Genomic DNA, 22,506 nt, shown 5'->3' on the forward strand with positions numbered 1-22,506 from the left:
TTTGGCATATTGCACTATGAACTTCGGGTATAGAAAGAAGTTTAGTGTTTTTGTCCTGTCTTATAGTCTTGTAAAGCACTTCATATCCAGTCTTGCTAGATATTTCATCACTGAAATCTGCTCAGATTGAACATAGTAATATTTTCCCATAGTTTCACATTACTCAAATGAAAAGAAAATTTGTTTAGAAAACATTTCCTTTTTCCTTAAACATTTCAATCTGAGCTCACACATCAGTTTTGTTTTCATTGAGTCACAAGGAATTTGATGAAGAGAAAGATTTAGATTAATCATTATTGCCTCTTTCTGATAATAAGTACTTGTATCAGATTTACTATTTGGCTTCCATTTAAGGTTTGTATATAGAATAGAATGTGGTTAAGCAAGAATAAAATGGTCAGGTTTTACTAGATGTTTTTTTTTATGTCTCATCAGATCAGTCAAATAGTTAACAGACTCTATAGCGGTGTTTCTTAAAGTATGTATAATAATGGATACAATGAGCATTAATTACCAAACGGTAGTTAAAAATAGCAAATTTCATCTTCAATGCTGAAAACTAAGTGTACTGCTGGCAGAGAGAAGCATGTATGACTCAGTGTAGGGAGTGCATAAGTGGGGAATCAGTGCTCCAAGATTTGAATCTCCGCTCTACTGCTCTTCTAGATGAATACCTGAACAAGTTGTAGCTACCCTGAGCTTCACAATCATCATTGACAATGATGATTGTTATCAAGAACCCTTTTCAACTCAATCTGTGATCTGTGTTAATATAGGTAAACTATGAGGCACACATAATTATGAAATTTTGTGAATTTTATACTTGTACTTACTTACTTTGCAGTAGTGGGGTTTGAATTCAAGGCTTGTGCTTGCTAGACAGGTGTTCTATGATTCAAGTCATATTATTAGCCCTTTTTACTTCAGTTATTTTTCATGTAGGGTCTTGCTTTTATGCCTTGACAGTGGACCATGATTCTCCTACTTCTCACATAGCTGGGAATGACAGATGTGTGCTACTATGCCCAACTTTTTATTGGTTGAGATGGGATCTCACTAAATGTTTGCCTGGGCTGGCCTCAAACTACAATCTTCTCTATCTCTGCCTCCAAAATAGCTAGAGTCACATGTATGAGCCACCATACTCAGCTCTGAATTTTATACTTTTTTTTTATATCAGTACTAAGGGTTGAACTCAGTATTTTGTGCTTGCTAGGCAAGAGCTCTGTGTTGTTTTCAAGGTAGAGTCCCTCCTTATACCTGTGCTATGATCCTCCTTCTTATGTTTCCCCATGGTGCTGGGGATGACAGGCCTGTGCCACAGCACCCAGCCATTATGCTTTTTCCATAGCAGGATAACCAGTGAATACCACCATACCAGCCATTGGTTGAGATGGTGTCTCTTTTTCTTGCCCAGGCTGGCTTCCGAATGCAATCCCCTAATCTCTGCATCCCAAGTACCTAGGATTGATTACAAGTTTGAACCACTATGCCCCAGCTAAATTTTATACTTTTACATTGTGTAAGAGTTTTTTAATGTTGGACAAGCTGGATAAATGTATTTCTTCACTTTATTTCATCCAGTAATTTTAACACCTAGCACTACAAAAATAAAATAAAATTATAAGAAGGTATTTATATCAACTGTGAGAATACTTTGAAAGCTAGAGCAAGAAGGAAAGCACATAGGGAATTCAGAACTGTAAGAATCCAGCAACAAGTTCCATTGTGGTATGTGGTTGTCTCTCATAGTGTCCTGGGCATGATAGAAGCTTACAACCCATAAATGCCAACAGGCAAGAAGAGTAGAAAAGCCTCCTCTTTCTAGCCAATCCACTGGACAAACAAAGGTCAGCCTAGGAGAATGGAAACCTTTTAGCCAAACCTACTCTTCTCCGGATAACCCTGTGGAAAAGCCACATTGCTCCCTCTCCCTAGTGAGTACTACAGTTGCTGTCAACACCACCCTGAATTCTACATCCACCTGCAATGGCAAGGTACATTCCTCTTCTTTGACCCATTTTTCAATAGCTCATGTTCACATCTGATGCACAGAATATTGACCTTGAGTTCAATTTAGTTTCTGATCTTAAGTTGGTTATGACCATGCCATATGGCAATCTTACAACAATTTTTGAACAGGCCATGAGCATTTTACATAGATTAACATTCAAGCCTCACATAAACTCCAACAGAGAAACATAGTTATTAGTCCCATGTTGCAAAACTAGAGCACATAAAGGCTAAATAAACTCACTCAGAAGGAATCGCGTAGCTTATAGATTCCCAACTCTAAACTGAAGAAATTATCAAAAAACTTTAAAATGTTTGGTGAGAAATCTCTCTTTTAAGTGGACTTTTACCATTAATCTGTCCTATGATTGAACCAGAAATATTACCTAACATAAATGTCAAAAGGGATTTCAGCTTTGTTTATACATATAGTTGTTTGGGCCTTGTTTAACTATACAGTATATTGTTGCCTCATTTCTTCCAAAGCTATAACTGAGCTGTTTGCTCTCAAAGCCTGTATAAATTCAAAGAAACTGTTCCTTAGCAGTGATAATGTTTGTACATGTTGATCACTAGTGCTTGTGTCTCAGAGCTGTTGGCTTACAAACACGTACACTGACCCAGCTCCTTGCACAGGCAGCCTGGTTTTGCTTATGGACATGGTCACACCTACAAATTCCTCCTCACGCTCCACAGCTATAACATCTTTTTTAAATTGGTAGTGTCTACATATTTAATGAAAACACAGTTCTCTATGTCTGTGTCTGTGTGTGTGCGCGCATGCTGTTTCTGGGACTTGAACTCGTGGTCTGAGCACTGTGCCTGAGCTTTTCTGCTCAAGACTAGCACTCTACCTCTTGAGCCACAGCTCTACTTTCAGCTTTTGGAGATAAGAGTCTCATAGACTTTTCTGCCTGGTCTGGCTTTGAACTGTGATCCTCAGATCTCAACCTTCTCAGTAGCTAGGATTGTAAGCATGAGCCTCTGGAACTGGGCAAGAAAACAATTCTATTTATGTTTTAGCTATGTGTGTTATTGTCATATAAAACTAGATTGTAAGTTTTACCAAAAGTCATACCATGACCATGATCCCAGCATTTGTCTAGGATTTTACAATGTGCAAAGTGTGTGGATGCCCTGGCTCAGTAATCTCAGGGTGGGTACCTTGCTCTCCTATATGCCAATAACGGCAGCAAAAGAGACACAGAATTCCCAGAGACTCTAGGTTGCTGCCATAGCATTTGTGGTTTTCAAGTCAGACTCATTAAGATTTGGCTGAAACTATATCTTCCCAGCTTGTACTGGCTTTACAAGAGGTCAGCTAAGAGGTCCTATGAACTTTAATACAAAAGAACTATAATTTCAAAACATAAAGATAGCATTTACTTAAGATCAACTATTCATTCAGCTATAGTTTAGCCCTTTTCAGTCTAATTTAGCAAAAGGGTTGTATTCCTCTTTATCCCTTCTAAAATGTTATTGTGCTCTTCTCATTGAAAAAGTATCTCAAAATATGTTAATAATTTCATTAGATACTAATATTTTTATTAAATATATTAATATTTTATTAAGATACTATAGCATCTGAGAAGTCACAATCCAGTAATCAGAAGCAGTGTGATCCAGGTGTTCATCCTGGACTGCTGAACACTTGGCAGGTTGGAACGCTATCTCCACTGTGCACCTTGAGGAAATTTCTTACCTATATACATGGTTTCCTTGTGCATAAATGAGAAAGAAAAGTACCTATTGTATAGAGCTCTGTAAGTTTAAGTGATAGTGTCTAGCAATATTAAGCCCTCAAAAAATGTTAGCTAGAGCCGGGCACCAGTGGCTCACACCTGTAATTCTACCTACTCAGAAGGCTGAGATCTAAGGATCATGGTTCAAAGCCAGCCCAGGCAGGAACGTCCATGAGACTTATCTCCAATAAGCCACTCAAAAAATTGGAAGTGATGCTGTGGCTCAAGTGGTAGCACTAGCCTTGAGCTGAAGAGCTGAGGGACAGTGCCCAGGCCAAGGGTTCAAGGCCCACGACCAACCAAAAAAAAATGTTAGCTAGTAATAGCTGTGATAACAAATATTAGTTACAACTTATACAAAGATTATAAATAGGGGCAGCATTGTTTTAAAAGGGCTAGGGATTCTCTTTTGAGATTCAATTCTATTTCATATCAAATGTATGGAGATATAATTATAACTTGCATTAAATATAAACCTCATGAAACTTTAAAGAAATTATTTTTAGTTGGCCATCTTGGTCCCTTTTATACTGCAGTATCAGAATACATCAGCCTGGGGATTTATAAGAAACAAAAATTTCTTACACTACAGAGTAGTGTAAGAATAGGTATAAGTATATAGAATTGGGTAGTCAAGTCCAAATTCAAGGTTTGTTCCTTCCTGTTGCATCTTCACACAGCAGAAGGCAGCAAGTATCCTCATAGGGCAGAAAACTATATCCCACCATTACATGGGTTTTTAATAGCAGCAATCACCCATTGAGAGTGAGGGCAGAGCCCTTATGACCTAACAGCGCCCAGAAGGCCCCACCTCTCAACCCTGTCCCATGAATTTTAGCGGGTGGGGGGAAATACATTCAAACCTCGGCATTGACTATTTGGCATAATATGTTTATAAACATTTAATGAAACACTAAAATTTTCCTTTTCTGTGCTCTTACAACAAGTAAATTATGAGACAGAGGCTAAAATTCCAGTCTTGTAGGTTATACTTGCAATTTTCTATTAGAAACCCCCAATTCAATCTGAAGTATCTGTTATCAAAACAAACACTCCAAGGATTCTCAAAACTGAAAATTATGATGTTTCCTGTATTCTTTACATAGATTGTGGTTTGAATGTTCATAAGCAGTGTTCCAAGATGGTCCCAAATGACTGTAAGCCAGACTTGAAGCATGTGAAGAAGGTGTACAGCTGTGACCTAACAACGCTCGTGAAAGCACATATCACTAAGCGGCCAATGGTGGTAGACATGTGCATCAGGGAGATCGAGTCTAGAGGTGAGGCACTTTCCATGCAGCTGCCCGAGTCTAGCTCACTGACACTGGGGCTGGGTCCTTAGCCCTTCTCTGGTGCCTTAGTGCACTGAACTGCTGTTGTCTTTCATATCTGGGGAAATGGTTTCATATGTCATGTCCTCTCAAGGTTGGAAATGAATTAGCAAATAAATGGTTTAATCTGAAGGTAAATTTAACTAATATAAAAATATTCTTTTCTTTTTTTTTTTTTTTTGCCAATTGTGCATTTTGAACTCTGGGCCTGGGCTCTGTCCCTGAGCTCTTCAGTTCAAGGATATTGCTCTACCACTTGAGCCATAGTGCCACTTCTGGTTTTCTGGTTGTCAATTGGAGATAGCAGTCTCATGGACATTCCTACCCTGGCTGGCTTTGAGCCAGGATCCTCGGATCTCAGCCTCCTGAGTAGTTAGGATTATAGGCATAAGCTATTAGCACCTGGCTATAAAAAATATTCTTAAAGATATATTTACATCTGGGAATGTGGTTTAGTGGTAGAATGATTGCCTAGCATGCATGAAGCCCTGGGTTCAATTCCTCAGTACCACATAAACAGAAAAAGTCAGAAGTGGTGCTGGCTCAAGTGGTAGAGCGCTAGCCTTGAGTAAAGCAGTTCAGGGACAGATCTCAGGCCCTGAGTTCAAGCCCCAGAACTGGCTTAAAAAAAAAAAAAGATACATTTATAGCTGAGGCTTCCATTCTTTAAAGCTAATTTCAAGAGCAAACTTATTTTTTGTTTTTTTATATTTTTCTGACGTCTAAAATAAAAGTATAGGGCTGGGAATGTGGCTCAGTGGTAGAGCGCTTGCCTTGCATGCATGAGGCCCTGGGTTCAATTCCTCAGCATCACATAAGCAGAAAAAGCCGGAAGTGGTGCTGTGGCTCAAGTGGTAGAGCACTAGCCTTGAGCTGAAGAGCTGAGGGACAGCACCCAAGCCCAGAGTTCAGGCCCCACAACCAGACCCCCCCCCCCAAAAAAAAAAGAAATGAAAATATAAATGCCCTAGTAAAACTACCCTGGGCCAGAAACCAGAGCTACACCCTAATTATTCTCTCCCTTGGGGGAAAAACTGGCCCAGGCCTAGAATTCAATGTATCTTTCCTTTGTTATATAAAGGAACTTTTGGTGTAATTGGAGTGATGAATTATTTCCCTTAAGACTTTAACATTATCTGAACTAATTAGACAACATGTTCAGCCAAATTATAAATATCTGTGTGCCAGTGGGTCAGAATTTAAAACTGTAAATGAAATAGTTTTATGTTAAAACAAAGGTGTGAAGAAGTTTCTAGTCATGTTTATTTTATTATTCTTTTGACACATTACTTCCCCAACCTGGTACATGAAAAGAAGTTAAAATTTGAATTAAAGAATCCAAGGAAACCATCTCCTAAACTTGTTTTATTATTTCTTGATTTATAGGTCTTAATTCGGAAGGACTATACCGAGTATCAGGATTTAGTGACCTAATTGAAGATGTCAAGATGGCATTTGACAGAGGTATGTCATTAACTTAGGTCATATTCTTTGCCCCTACCCTCCCCCAAATAATCACAATTTCTTATGGCATTTTAGCATTATTTTTATGTAAATGACTTCCCCTTTCAACTCATGGTTTCTTATTTTTGCATTAGCTTTAATTACAGTATTAAATGTATTGAATTTCATTGTGAGGAAAAAGCATAAATCTTAACTATATGATCAACATCAGAGATTCCAAGACTAATCTGTGCTCACCAAAACACATAGATCAGTTAAACCAAAAACCTAGAGCTAGCAGGTAAAAAGATATGATTTTCACAGATCTCAAATGTCCTGGGCCTAAATGACCCACCCCACCTCAGCTGTCATCCAGGACCCAAGGCATCCTCATCACCATGTATGACTAAAACCAAGTTCTAGCTCATAAGAGCTGATACAGAACCTGCCCCACTGTAGAAAGAGGGGCTAACCAGGTTCAGTGGTGCTTTTTAAAAGAATAATATTACAGGGGGCACAGGGGGTTCATACCTGTAATCCCAGCAACTCAAAATATGAAGATCAGGAGGATCACAGTTGGAGGGAAACTCAGTCCAAGGAAGGAAGGGCCAAGGAAGGGCCAAGGAAGGGAGGGGAGGGAGGGAGGGAGGAAAGAGGGAAGGAAGGGAGGAAAGAAGGAAGGGAGGGAGGAAAGAGGGAAGGAAGGAAGGAAGGAAGGAAGGAAGGAAGGAAGGAAGGAAGGAAGGAAGGAAAGAAGGGAGGGAGGGAGGGAGGGAGGGAGGCAGGGAGGGAGGGAGGCAGGGAGGGAGGGAAGGAAGGAAGGAAAGGAAGAAAGGAGGAAGGAAAGGAGGGAGACGAAGGAAGGAAGGGAGGGATGGAGGGAGAGACAGAGGAAGAGAAAGCAGAAGGGAAGGAAGGAAGGAAGAGAGGGAAGGAGAGATGGAGGAAGGAAGGGAGCGATGGAGGAGGGGAAGGAAGGAAGGAAGGAAAGCAGGCAGGCAGGCAAGATCATACCTCAACAAAACAAGTCAGGCAGTGGCTATAATCCCAACTACATGGGAGGCACAGGTACTTGGATTGCACTCATCCTGCTACCCCAAACTTAGACTCTCTCTGAAAAAAAAACTACAACAACTACAGGTGTGGCTCAGATAGCAGAATACTTGTCTAGCAAGTAGAGGGCCTGTGTCCAAATCCTGGTCCCATCATTAAATAGATAAATGGAAAATAACATTTAAATTATTATTTATTTTGTGATTTATTTATTTGTCTCTGCTTTGACTACTAGAATAAAGTGAGACCAAAGAAGATCCTATATCTTTAAATACAAACATAATGAAGCCTATTTTTTGTGTTTTTTTTTTCCCCCAGTCCTGGGCCTTGAACTCAGGACCTGGCACTGTCCCTGAGCCTCCTGTTCAAGGCTTAGTACACTACTACTTGAGCCACTTCCAGCTTTTTTTTTTTTTTTTTTTTGAGTAGTTTATTGGAGATAAGAGTATCGTGGGGACTTTCCTGCCCAGGCTAGCTTCACACCTCTATCCTCAGATCTCAGCTTCCTGAGTAGCTAGGATTACAGATATGAGCCCCCGCTATCATGAAGCCTTTTCACTCTCACTTAACATATACAGTTCCTCCATGTCTTCTGTAGCTTGATAGTTGATTTCTTTTTACTACTAAACAATATTTCATTGTATATATACCATAATTAATCAATTCACATACTGAATGACTTTTTTTAAGGGATTTGTTTTTGAGATTATGAACAATGCTTTTATAAACATGAAGGTTTTTAATAAATTTAAATAAAGTCTGTAGCTTATTTGGGTAAATGAAGTACATTTCTGGACTGTGTGGTAAACTTTGGAAGAAACTGTCTTCTTCAATAGCTGCATCATTCTACATTCCATTTAATACTGAATGAGCATTCCTGTTCCTCCACATCCACACCAATACTTGATGACAGTGTTTTGGGGTCTTCAGCCATTTGAATATTAATGAAATATTATGTAATCCATAGAAATCTTCAAAAGTCAAGCAAAACAAAAGAAATCAACGTAAGATCTAGCTCAGAATACTGAGTATTCAGTAGATACAAGTTCAGTTATAATAACTAGGCAAAGTACTAATTGCAGAGAAAAGACTTGGTTGAGAATATGAGGGCCTTCTAAATCACCCTTCTATTTTATAGTGCTTTCTCTATGTCAACGCTCTGTATGTTTGGGAATTTTTTGTTACATATTATTTGTTGTTTTGTTGGTTTGGGGTTTTTTTGCTTCATTTTTGCTTTTTTACTTCTCAGTGCTCTCCACCCAGAGTGTTAAATGTGTAGGAACCTGGGGTAAAACAGAAGGAACCGTCTGTGTTGGCATTCTTTTAGAAGTGCCTCTGTTGTTCTTTTTCACAGTTTTTATATAAAACAGGAAAAAAAAAAAGAAATATTATTCCTCTGGTGGGACTCCTCAAGTAACTCTGAAATTGAAATATTTCTACTTTAGTCCTTTCTCACTTCTCCACTCCAGAATATAAACAACTTCAGGAGAGAAATTCTGAAAAAAATGGTGTTCTCTGAAATTGATCATTGATGTTAAAAACTGGAACATTGATTATTTTTAAAATCTGGTTATATTTTAAAATGTCATTTATTAAAACCCAGCATTTAGCATTTACTTTGTTTCTCTTAACATCCTTGAAAGATGGTGAGAAAGCAGATATTTCTGTGAACATGTATGAAGACATCAACATTATCACTGGTGCACTTAAACTGTACTTCAGGGATTTGCCAATTCCACTCATCACATATGACGCCTACCCCAAGTTCATAGAGTCTGCCAGTAAGTGTGAATGCATGTTCCCAACACCCTAACAGCTGTCTCCTCTCGATGACCACTTTCCTGATATCCCCCTGCATATCTTCTCTCCTCCATATACCTCTGTCCATGGTTAACGTACTTACAAGAATTTTACAGTCTTCTCTAACATTACCTATGACTTGTACATTCAACCATTTTTTGTACTAGTTTTCAAAAAAAAAAACCAACTTATACTAGTGCTCCTTAAATATGGACCAACACTTGGTAAAATTAAAAAAAAAAATGGGTACCTAGAAAAATGAAATTTATAAAACAAGGCCAACTACTTTTTACTAGGTTTAGCAAACAGAAATTACTGTCAGATTGCCATAAGAGTTCTGAAACTCTTACTTTTTGTGTGTTTATCTTCAGTATGCAGATCTTTAACATGCAGTTCACAAACCTGTACCAGTTGTAAACTTTAAGGCACACTATTTCAGATTGAGAAGGTTTGTTTGATTTTGTGTTTCAGAACTGAGAATTGAACCTAGGGCTTGACAACTTTGGCAAGTGCCTTACCATTGAGCTACCCCTTGTCCCAAGAAGTATGTTTTTGTTTTTGTTTTTAAACTGTATTTGAGTTGAAAATGAGAAAAAGCAAGGGGTTATCTGGCAAATTTGGTTTATGCTGCAAAAATTATACCTGTATTTCACATTTTACTTTTATTGCATGTGGGGGGGTGGGGTTTCAGTTGTGGGCTTGAACTCTGGGCCTAGGCACTGTCCCTCAGCTCTTCAACTCAAGGCTAGCGCTCTACCACTTGAGCCACAGCGCCACTTCCTGTTTTCTGGTGGTTTATTGGAGATAAGTATTTCACAGACTTTCCTGCCTGGGCTGGCTTTGAACTGCAGCCCTCAGATCTCAGCCTCCTGAGTAGTTAGGTTTAGAGGTGTGAGCTATAGGCACTGGCTCACATTTTACTTTTTAAAAAAAGGAACTCTTTAACAGAACTTAAGTATTGGTATTACAATTTTTTTTAAGATAGGCTTTCTGTCGTTTTGCTTTTTTTCTCTTTAAAACCATATGTGTATTCATCTTAAATAATAATATCACTTCCTTAGTATCACTGATTTGCTTTTTGGCTTTGAAATTTCATGAAGCACAAACTTTTTTTGTTAGGATTTTTCAGTTTCCATTTCAGAGCTTTTTTTGTTGAGAATTTTTGTGGTTGATTCCTTAGAGTGCTTATTTCTTGTGGATTAGGTTGAGTTCTCATGTGGAGAATAGCATGAGAATTATACTGATTAAAAAGTTGGAGTGTGAAAGATCTGGGTCTCTTCCATAGGGAGTAAACTCCCCTCATCTTGAATTGAACTTGGTGCTGATTGTGAAAACAGAGTTAACACACTCCTGTTTTATGGGATAGACATAACCTCCCAGGGAAGTCATCAGCCTGACTGGCACCTAGAAACAGCCTCCCCTTTGAAGGGCTTCTCTATCTCCTTTGTCGTGACCCCAAGAAAACTGCCAGGGTAAACTGGACTGGTATGAGTTCTTTGGGAGGAAAAACTAAGACTTGGCACTGTGCCTAACTCAAGAGTAGTTACCAGTGTACAGAGCAGTGATTCAACCCCAGTTCTGATATCTGCACTACCACCCCACCTAGATTCCATCCAAGCCATCTTGTTGGATTTAAAGTACTTGGCTTCAAGTTTCTTCTTGACCTCACCTTCTTTCCCTACACCCACCCTGTTGGTAAGGAAAATCTCCCTTTTTCAATTCTTCCAAAGCACTTGTCATTGTTATAGGTTTCATTTCTGAAACAGCATTCCTGTCTGAATGACTTCAGACATTCCATCTCACCCTTTAGAGAGAGCCTTACCACATCATAAGGAAGCAACTTTCTTAAATCAGGTATAAAATGTCTCTTTTTATCATCTCAGCTGTTTTAATATTTTGTGATACTAAAAACTCTAGCGTAATAACTGTACTTCCTATGAATATGTGTGGTGCATGTTGGTTAGCAAAAGCTTTGTGGAATATTGTGTTCTCTCACATTCATTTCTGACAGTAAAGTATGCTTTGTTCCTTGGACATGCATGCCTAGGATCTCTTTGGAGGCACACAAGGAAGATGAGAGTTGCTTGACTTCTCTAATGGCTGTTAGAGAGCATATACTAGGTCAGGCCAATTTATACCTACAGTATTATTTTAGAAAGAAGACATGACAGGGTGTAAGTTGGCCAAGGTCATGTCACTGGGGGAGTGGTTCAGACACCCAACCCTCATATGTGCCTCATCAGAGCTCTGGTTCTATCCACTCTGCACAGTTCTGGAACTAGGAAAAGACTGCACAAAGAAAGAGGAAGAAAAAGGAGGAAACTCTTCCAAGTAAAGGACAAGGGTAGATGACCCTTCCAAAGTAGTCATTCTTAAACTGTTGTTGTTGTTGTTGTTGTGTTGTTGTTTTCTTAATCTCTCAGCCCCAGAAAATGTCTAGCATTTGTTAGCATTCTTTGCCAACAGAAGTCAGAGTTTATCAAAAAGTTTTCTTCTGCAGTGGCTGGTGAACGTTCACCTTCTAGTGAATTTGTTTTTGCAGCCTTCCTTGGAGAGGACAAGGAATGGATGCCAAGTCAGGCCATCCTCACTGTAGACTTCCTCCTGTTCATAGCCTCCCTAAGCCTAGACACTCCCCTCCTAGCTCATTGTGAAGTCTGGGTCTGCCTCCTCCACGCCTCCCTCTCCTCACTACTAAGACCCTGCTGCTCCTGAACACAAACTCTGGAAGACTAGGCTACTGAATAAGCCAACATTTGTGCACCTGTCTGACAATGGTGAAAAACCACACCTCCACCAGAGAGCTCCTGCTAGTCCAGTACTGTGTACTGTCCTCCAGCTGGGGAGTCTGAAGAAGACTTACCAGAAGATCTTATAAAAGCCATCAGTCTTGAATGAGGCATATAAAGCCAAAACCTAGGGTTCTTTGTTCCTCCAGCAACCTTGAACTTTCTAAAGAGAAACCTGGGAAAGAGAGCTTTCTAGTTTTCCTTTAGCCCTGCCACTGAGTCACCCCTTTTGCTAAGCTAAGTTTTATTCTTCCTGGACTTAAGTTTCTCTATAGGAAATTAACAAAGCATACTTTAAAATAGCTTTACTTAAATGTTGGCCTATGTTTGAAACATTACTTGCAGCTGCTGACATGAGCAAGCACATGGCTTCCACCTTGCTTCAGATGTTACAGTCTGTCCTCCTCATCACCTATACCTGCTCTTTTCTTCCAGGAACCATCCTTCCTCCAGCCCTCCACAGCTCATTCTGTCCCTCCCCCTGAGTTTTTACTGAAGGTTTCTTTCTCACTGAGGTCCTTTCTGGCCACCCATTTAAAACTGAAAACTCACACATTTGCTGTGCCTCCTACCCTAATGATTTCCCTAAGCCCCTCATCATTGGAATACACTATAAACTTTGTTGTGTGTTGTCATTAGCTAGCCATCAATACTACCCTTAATTTCATACTTGTTCAACGTTCTCCTTGCAAAGATTAATAGAAGTAAAAGGGAAACTCTTTTTTCTGTTTTCACAATCATATAGTTTCAAATTAGCCCTGTGATTTAAAACAAAATAAACTAGCTTTCCAGAGTAAATGGAATTTCTTTTCTTAATTTTAGACATTGGACTATTGCATTTCACTGCCTGAGATAGAATGAGTTAGCACTTCTTAAATGAGTTAACACTTCTTAAAGGTCCCACGGTTCTGCGACAGCACATTTATTTGCAAAAGGCAAATAATTCATTCTTCTTTGCAAAGAAATGAATTAGGAATCAAGAAAACTAGGGGCAGAAACTGTAAAATAATCGAAGTTTCTTTTGAATTAAAAGGCTTCAGTCACAGTTCATATTCTGAAATTTATCAAATCTGTTCCGCCAAGACTAGAAATTTTACATTTATCTTATGCCAGTTTTTATATGACTCAACTACTGTGCCATTGAGTTGGTTTGCTTTATAAGTTAGAAAGACCAGGAGTTTTGATCTTCTGTTCTGCTCAAATGTAACCTTCCTAATACCTCAAGGATACCATTCCAATTAGGACTCCCAGCATGGGGTCCTGTTACAGAACCCACCATTTTAAAACACCCCATCATCCCAGAATAAGAATGTGTTGTGGTTCTCTCTCTCCTTTTTTTTTTCCCCTGCAGTGCTCTCAAAATTTCAAAGATGTTGACTGTTTCTAATTATAGAAATGATTGATAAATCAAATGCAACTTCTAGCCTGAAAGGAATGAGCTGGGGTTTTGGCTGATACAGCGAATCTAAAATATCCAAATGAATATGTACCCTTCAAAGAGCCACAGTTATTTCAAGGGTCCTGCCATCATATAGAACATTTAGCATTGCTTTCCAAGTCCACTGTGTGTTCTTTTGCATATCCCAAGAAATACAAAATGCTTGTACTTTGAATGGAGACATATTTGTTTATGTAACACAAAGTAATTTAAAACTAAGTATAATATATAAAGCAGGTAAACATTACATGATAGATTTCTTGATTGCAAGAGAGGGCTGAGAGTGTAGCTTAATGGTAGAACACTTGCCTTATCATGCACAATGCCTTGGGTTCTACCTTAAGCACCACTTTGTGTGTGTGTGTGTGTGTGTGTGTGTGTGTGTGTGTGTGTGTGTGTGTGTGTGTGTGTGTGTGTGTGTGATTGTCACAGGAAGTAGTTGGGAAACACAGCTTTCAAAGTATTTTGAATACTTTAAATATGTCTTAAATGTTCTAAGATGATCTAACCTGAATGTCCTTGCATGTATAAGAGTCTGTTACTATGCATCTGAATTTTTTATACTTACTTCCTGAATATTCAGTTTCCATTTTATTTTCCATAGTTTCTAAACTAAGACATTCAACTCCTAATACACTCATATGAACAAAAAGTAGATACTTCTCCCCCAAATGCAAATAAACAGTGTTGCCACATTGACCTAAAAGCCTTTGTAAATCTGTGGCTTAGTGTTAAAAAAATATTTTCCAGAATTGGGTACAAGGATCTGTGTAAAAGTATTTTTCTAACAGTTTAAGAAGAGTATCACAGAATAGTGTTCAGTGAGCCATTTGCATCAGTTTGTTAAAGCATTTCTTTTTGGGTTTTGACTTGCTGTCTTAGAAATTATGGATCCTGATGAGCAGTTAGAAACCCTTCATGAAGCATTGAAACTATTACCGCCTGCTCACTGCGAAACCCTCCGGTACCTGATGGCACATCTAAAGAGGCAAGTTAGATTGGAATCTTACACTTGTATTGCATACAGATCTTAAAATGTGTGAAGGTGAAAGGAAGGACAAGAGATCTGTTGAAAGAATGGATAAGTGCATAGCTGTATTGTCTTATGAGAAATTACACTAGTTAAAAAGGAATGCTAAAAATACTGTACTACAATACTACACACACCCAATTCTGACATAAATGTATTTGCAGTTTGAGTATTTGCAAATATGCTAGAAATACTAATATTCTACCAAGGACATGCATTGATTTTTGTGGAAGGGGAAAGAGTTTCAGCAGAGTAAAAGTAAGAGCAAAGCAATTTGCAAGTCACTCTTAGATATTTGTGTTTACCCTCTTTAAAAGGGTAAGAAATGCAAGCAACCAGTAGGGCTCAAGGCTTTATTGGGGGACAGACCTGCCGGGCTGCTCCAAGTGGGAATAGAGGCAGCAGCAGTGGACAAGTGTGGGCAGAATTTAAACAGAATTTTAGGAGGCAGTCACACAGGTCATATTACGTGATAGGGGTAGTCACATGGGTCACACTACCTGGACCATGGGAATTTGGGGAGAGAGTCAGTTCTGAGAATTTGGAGTTTCATTCTGAGAAGGAGTATAACAAGACGGTTGCGACTGGGGCAGGAATTTGCACATCACACTGGGAAAACAGTACAGCATTGAGGAAATAGAAACTTAAGTGATTTTTTTAAAAGGGCCGGGACCTTCTAGAATCGGCAAGCTGGCTTCCAAGACCTTAGAGAAAGCAACGAAAGCCTTTGTGGAATATGCTCTACTCATAAATTCTACTCATAAATTCAACCTTGCTGTGTATTTGGGTGTAAATTAACAGAAACACTAAAACAAAGGACTGATAAATAATAGTCTACACTGTGGCCGTGGTAAAGCAAAGAATAGTTGTGCTTACTCTGAGCTGTGTCCTGTCACTATCTCACTGCTTTTTCCTCAAACACTCATTAAACTCTTGAACTTGTAAAAGCTTCCCATCAGAAGCATGAGAGGCCAAGTGGAGGGAAGGTGGAAGGCTGGTCAGGGTGACCTGGTCCTTCTCTCCTACAACTGGAGCAGGAGAATCCAGACAATCGTCCCCATACCCTACAGCCCAGCACATTCACTCACACATGAGCTTCATCCCTCATCAGGATGGTTCTTATTCAAAAAATCTTCTTTCAGGGGGCTGGGAAGGTGGCTCAGTGGTAGAGCGCTTGCCTTGCATGCATGAGGCCCTGGGTTCGATTCCTCAGCACCACATAAGCAAAAAAGAAAAAAGCCGGAAGTGGCGCTGTGGCTCAAGTGGTAGAGCGCTAGCCTTGAGCTGAAGAGCTGAGGGACAGCGCCCAGGCCCAGAGTTCAGGCCCCACGACTGGATCCAAAAAAAAAAAAAAATCTTCTTTCAGGGAAGTCACTACTATGAAGTTCCAGAGAAGTATGCAGAAACAGCATGGCAAAAGAGTTAATAAGTCATCTCATCTTTATTATGAATCTTTTGCTTGTCTTAGTGCTCGGACCCAACGAAGAAGTCTTGACTTAGTTATTTCTTCTTGTGTTTTCAGAGTGACCCTCCATGAGAAGGAGAATCTGATGAGTGCAGAGAACCTTGGGATAGTGTTTGGTCCAACCCTTATGAGATCCCCAGAACTAGACGCCATGGCTGCATTGAATGATATACGGTATCAGAGACTGGTGGTGGAGCTGCTTATCAAAAATGAAGACATTTTATTTTAAATTTCACTTTCAGGGAAAGAAATGTTTTACAGATGAAGGAATGTTTTATAGTAATTTAATTGGCTCCACTAGCTGAATTATTTCTTGGTTAGAGGTTTGGGCAAATACCAGATTAAAATGAAGGAACTTTGTCTTTCCATAGCACCACTCCATTCAGCTGTCCTTGTAAACAGTGAACACATGTTTTCCAGTTTTAGTAATTATGGGTGTTTATCATGTTAAGAGAAACTCAAACTATTGCATGATTACCCCTGTTTGATAAGGAAAACCCCACACCAAGGAAGCAGACCTGTGCCTGCACTGCCTCTCCGTCCTGGGTCGTCTGTGGTTGTCACCCAGCATGTTTCCCCGAGAAAACTGTCATAACTTTGCTTTGGGGTCCATGCCCTTGGTTTCTGATACTTGTACAAACATGCACACACAAATGGGTAAACAGCACCCCTGGCTATTGCATTACCATAGACTGCCATGCTGAATTCTTGCAAATGGTTCATTTCTGGTTTCTCCTAGCTCTTCTCTAACGTAGTACTTTCTTTGCAGCAAAATCAAAATGTGTTCCAGATTTGTTACTTTAATAAGTTAGCCTACCAATAAAAATGTACAACACAGAGCATTTTCTGTTAAATTATTATTGCTTTTCAGTTGTAATGTGGTGTTTTATCAGCATGCATTTGTTAATTTATTAAATTTGGCTTTTAGAAATTAAAAAATTGATAGGGTTTTTAGCCATGAATGAGAATTTAGAAAATGTATTTGGCCATTTATCTAATACTGAGTACTTTTCTCTCACCTCTTGTATTTATTGTTAAAGTATTTACAGCAAGCTCCTAAAATAATCATTTAAAACTGCTTACAATTAGAACATGTCATCCCTCCATACCTTATCATGGTAAATTATCTATTAAATCAACTTTTAGAGGAAGTTGGAGTTTCTGTTTTGTTTGAGACAAGGTCTTACTGTATAGCCCAGGCTGGCCTCACACTGATTTCCCTGCCTCTAGAGTGCTAGGGCTGCAGACGAGCACCACAACATCCAGCTTCAAAGAAAGGTTCTGAGCCTGTTTGCAGACAAGGTCACAGTTTACCAGCTCAGTGAATAAGTGAATAGTGTGCTTCATGGCTTTTTTAAAACAGATGGATGTATGGTGCACGCCCTCGGGGCATACAGAAGGGAATCACAATTACCTCATCTGTGAACACACTTGGACAGTTGAGCATCAGTTTCTTGCAGTGAAGAAACAATTCCAGCCACTCAGACATTTGTTCAAGCATCTCCCAAAATCTTTTGTTCACATATTTCTCTGGCTCCTGGAAAACTCATTAAATCATGATCTTTAATAGTAAGGCAGAGGTTTCAGTTTCTGCCACAGTTTGGAAGTGACCAGAGACCAGTAATGCTTGTCACTGTCACCCTCAGATACCCCACCCCACCCTGCCCATGTTCCTTATATTTCTGAAAACAAATTACTGAGAAAACAAGGAATTTCCCCTCTCCACAAGTTTTCTGTGGTTTTCTTTCTTTGTTCTGTTTATTTGGGTGTTTGGTCTTTGAATTCAGAGCCTCTCACTTGCTAGGCAGGCTTACCACTGGAGCTACCTCCCTAGCCCAAAATTCTGTTTTTTAATATCATTAACAGCAACTGGCCAAGAAAAAAAAAGAATCCTTCACTAAACGGAGATTTTGAAAAATGTCTTTACGGGAAAGAATGGATAGTTAGCAAAATGTTTGTTGTTATTTGATAAACTCAAAAAGAAAACCATCAATTTAGCTTCCAAGTTCCAGTTGTCATTTTTACGTGTGTGTGTGTGTGTGTTTGTGTTTGTGTTGCTAGGAATTGAGCTCAGAACTTGGTACATGCACTGTACCACTGTGTTACCTCATCAGACGACCTATCATCATCTTTAACAAAACATGTACAGCTTATCACCCAAAGCTAATTAGGTATTATTGGCAAGTCCAATTGAAAAGCAGACTTTCTGAATGTATATTAGATAATCAGAGTATCCAAGTCTGTCCTCCAACTGTATAGTTCTAGGAATTGGGCATTAGCTTTACAAGGAAATCGCAAAGCATTTTTTGATGAGTTGATTTCTATGCATGGCATTCGTGTCTGTCAGGGTTCAGTGAGATGCACTTAGTTCCATGAGCCTGAGGCAGTCGTGTTTTTTACATGCACCAACAAGCCTACACTCACTGAACATTTGAGCTTCTCTGACCTGATGTCCACTCTGGTGGAGGGGAGAAGACTTGGTCAAAACAAGGTCAGCGATCTGTCAGCCTCTCTTAATTTTTAAAGACCTGGTTCACATGTCTCCAAATTTAAAAAAGACAGTCACCTGCCCAACCCACTGTACACACATTTCCTGTGTTCTCATAATACATTGTACAGTACTAGCCTTGGGACAAGAGAAAAGTGAGCTCATAATAAATTTGACCTTAAGCATTCCTCTGACTCCTAGAGAAAAGAGAGAGAAATGAAATGACTTTTGTCAGATGCAGAACTTTATTCAAAAGTATCACTCATCCTTCTAAGTGGTTGTCTGCTGCCTGGACTGGAGTGCCAGTGGAATATTCCTGCACCGGCCAAACCTGTCAGTCCCTCAGTATCCCAGCACACTGCCAGCCTTTGGACATTCTGCAGCAAGGAATGGTCTCAGCTTGATGACTGTCTCCCTGAGGGACACTCCAAGAACCCCAGAGGATGCCTGAAATCTTCCTACACACAAATAACGTCTCTTCCATCTTAATTAGGTACTTACCGTATTTTGTAGCTTTACGTAAGCTTTTGCAGTTTGAAGTGTGACAGCAAAACTAGCACAAGTTTTTTTTCTTCACAATTTCACAAATAGATTTGTTCTTCCTATACATCTTAGCAATCTCAACATGTGATTTTCTTTCCTAAAATTGAGAACTTTTACTTTTTCACTTAAGGCATGTTACTCTTTCCTTGGCATATCCCAATTGCCAGTATTCCTGTTGAGGCACTTTGGAGCAATTATTAAGTAAAATAAGGCTACTTGAACAGAACACTGTGGTACCATGCCAGTCAGCCTAATAACTGAGGTGGCAACAAAGTGACTAGCTTAGAGTAGAATACACTGGGTAGATCCACTGGGCGGAGAGAGGGACAAGTCACATCCTGGGATGGAGCAAAACAGCACAAAATGTCACCAGGCTTAGACAGTGCATAACTTAAAACATTTTTTTCTGGAATTTTCCACCTAATATTTTCAGGTAGCTGATAACTGAAACCTCAAAGGAAATTGTAGAAAAGGGGAGAGGGCTATCCTAAAATATATTTAGTCTTTGTCCCCAATCCCTGCCCTAGAGCTTCATAAACGCCTAAGATTTCCTGGGTGATAGGAACATTTTTTTGTTTGTTTGTTTCTCATAAAGAGCCCTCTTAGACTTACAGTGGATGTAATTTAGAACAGGACTTCAGAAGCACTCAGTGATGGAGGGAATAAAACGGGTTTAGAGGATTGGAATTTTCAACCCCATTTACTGATCTCTGAACAAAGGAAGCAGGTCCTGAAGGTCAAAGGCTATATAACTCTTGAACAAGTTGGGTGCAATGGCTCAAGCCTGTAGTCCTAGCTATATGAGAGAGAGATTTGGGGATTACAGTTCAAGGCCAGTTGAGTAGAAAAATTCAGGAGACTTCATCTTAACCAGTGGCTGGGTGTGGTGGTACATGCCTGTCTACTCAGCAACAAAGAGAAGCACAAATAAGATCACAGTTAAGATCAGAGAGGCCATAAAGTGGGACCCTAACTTAGAAATAATATTGAGTCTAAGGAGTGTGGGGAAGGGAGAAGAGAGTAGTGTAGAATATCATCTTGGAATATAAAATGTTGGCTACATAAACAAGTAACATTAAAGGGATAGTAGAGTGCCTCAAGTGTTATCTGATTCTAGAATTGAAAATTAATAAAATCTCTGAATTACATTCTTTTTCTTTTACACAATTCTTTTATCTAAAATAGATTAACAATCTTTACATTTCCTAAATAGGAATGAAGGAAAAAGCTAAAGATGCCATTTTCCCTTGGTCTATGTATAAAGGAATTAAGATGTTAGTGGTTGTATTAATGCTGGTAGTCTTCCAGACTCAAACATTTGTTGTTTACAACCTTCTGCCTTAAGTCATTAGGACCTCAGCAAATGCTTGAGCAATTGTTAAAGTATTGCTGTTTTGCAGCTCCTCATGGGCCTTGACTCAGTTGACATTTCCACAGATTGTAACCAAAGCAAGAGAGGGCCAAAGCTGAACAATTATGATTCTTTGCCATATTTTGTAAAGCAAAGTCCTGATTCATGAATATTATTGTTCTCTGCTGAAGCAAGATTTTTAACGTAGTCTTCCAATCACAATGTGTTTTCCAATGTAAATATTTCCTTTCTGCTTCTTATGAAAATGGCACAAAAACCAATCAAGAGGTGTAAATGCCATATTGCTGGCCTAGGGTTTGGTAACCCTTGGAAGCCCCCGCGGGGTTGTGGCTCTATCGTAACACACAGTTACACTGAAGCAGGAAGCTTTAGCATGTGGAACTAAGAGTCTTACGGTTTTTATTCTAAATCTAAAACATAACCACCACCACCACCCTGCTGCCACTGTCCTAAGACACGAAAGGCAAAAGAGGTGGTATTTTAGAGACTTCAGTGACACTGTAGAAGAAATGAGCAAAAAGAAGGCTAGAGATAAAATGTCATAACATGGGAGTATTCTTTTCACTGATGTGGTAACTAGATGAAACTGGTTCTCTTTTCCTTGGAAGATCTACTGAGACAGTGGGGCATCCTCTGCAGAAAACCAAGACCTAGTCAGATACTTGAATTCCACCGTGTGAGTAGACATTCTCCTCAAATGGTGTTGTTTTGATGGTGCTGAGCATCAAACCCAAGAACTAAGACAATTTGTATTCTTACCTAAGAGAATACTTAGGAGAGAGGAAGAATTTCTTCACTTTTGTTTGAGCTGTATTCAAGGCATGAGAGAGTGATGAGAGCACAGGAAGGTCAAGATCTATTGCATCAGCACCAGCCCCAGGACTCCTGGATGAGAAGTTCCAACTTCATCCTCCTGCTTCAGCCTCCCGAGTGCTGATGTGAGCAGAAGCTATTAATCTGAGCAGGAAACGAGTACAAGAGTCAACATCAGGACTCCAAGCCCAGATTGTTAGTGACCTGCTGTTCCAACTGGATCCTGCTTTAATCCACTGAAAACCTTTTCAAACTTAAGCATCTATATTGCCTGGAGAATTTTCTTCTATTTTTTTCTTTTTAAGACACAGTCTCACCATATATACATATATATACATATAGTATATATTATATACATATATGTATGTGTATGTGTGTATATATATGTGTGTGTGTGTGTGTGTGTGATATGCCTGACTAGTCCTGTGTTCCAATTGCTGAGATTATAGGCATGGACCACCCTATCCAATAAAGAGAACTTGATAAAGTAGTTTCTAGAACTTCTGAAAGAGAAAGCTTGGGGTAGGGCCCAAGAAGTACATTTCTTCCAAGTGATGCAGACACCCTATCCATATCACCCAGGTTTGTGTGTATTTTACTCTGGCTGGCTGTTAGACCAGTGGTTCTTGTGCTTAGCACATTTAGTTCCATTTCCTGTAGGCATGCTAAAACATACTGGGATTTGTTTCAATCAGGTATGGGAAGACAGCAGATATGGAGGAAGTGCTTGTCATAAAGGAGTTTTTACTCACAGACCCTAGAAACAAGACACAAGTCACAGCACCCTAGGAAGCACCCTGTGAGGAAGGACCAGGGTCAGTCACTTGGCAGAAGGGTAAGGGCAAAGCCTGGCCCAGAGCCTTTACTGGCATCTCAAGGGGAAGAATGGGCAATGCAGGGAAGTTGTGTTAAGTTCAGGATTAGCTAGTTGAATAATTTTGGTGGGCTCTGGGCCATGAGGTGGTTCCTAGTTCTCTGGTAGCTGGCATTGGAATGGCTTGGGACAGGGGCAGTTGGCCTAGAACATTTAATAAGGGGATGGCAACTCTGGATTGGTTGGTCTGGTACCTTCAAAGGAGATTCTTTGCTGTCTCTGGGAATTGAGGTGGGGGAGGTTCTCTCTAGAATATTCCAAACATCAAGAGTACAGGAAATATCTATGCATCTGGCCCCCCACTTCTCTCCA

The 22,506-nt window shown here is 39.6% G+C and overlaps 1 protein-coding gene across 3 annotated transcripts in view; it reads left to right on the forward strand.

The window, feature by feature from the left end:
• Chn1 (chimerin 1) overlaps positions 1–16,943 on the forward strand; it is a 161,508-nt gene extending 144,565 nt beyond the window's left edge. For 2 of the 3 annotated variants that reach the window (XM_070020603.1, XM_070020593.1), the window contains 5 exons: positions 4,862–5,035; positions 6,473–6,550; positions 9,226–9,363; positions 14,492–14,597; positions 16,162–16,943. In XM_070020603.1, the coding sequence (XP_069876704.1) occupies positions 4,862–5,035; positions 6,473–6,550; positions 9,226–9,363; positions 14,492–14,597; positions 16,162–16,333 (668 nt within the window). In that variant the 3' untranslated portion in view covers positions 16,334–16,943. The remainder of the gene's footprint in view (positions 1–4,861; positions 5,036–6,472; positions 6,551–9,225; positions 9,364–14,491; positions 14,598–16,161) is intronic. The other variant, XM_070020614.1, reaches the window with a different exon arrangement.
• The last annotated feature ends 5,563 nt before the right edge of the window (positions 16,944–22,506 follow it).

Source organism: Dipodomys merriami, unplaced genomic scaffold (assembly GCF_024711535.1).
Source record: "Dipodomys merriami isolate MVZ:Mamm:240054 unplaced genomic scaffold, mDipMer1.0.p SCAF_1, whole genome shotgun sequence".
NCBI lineage: Eukaryota > Metazoa > Chordata > Mammalia > Rodentia > Heteromyidae > Dipodomys > Dipodomys merriami.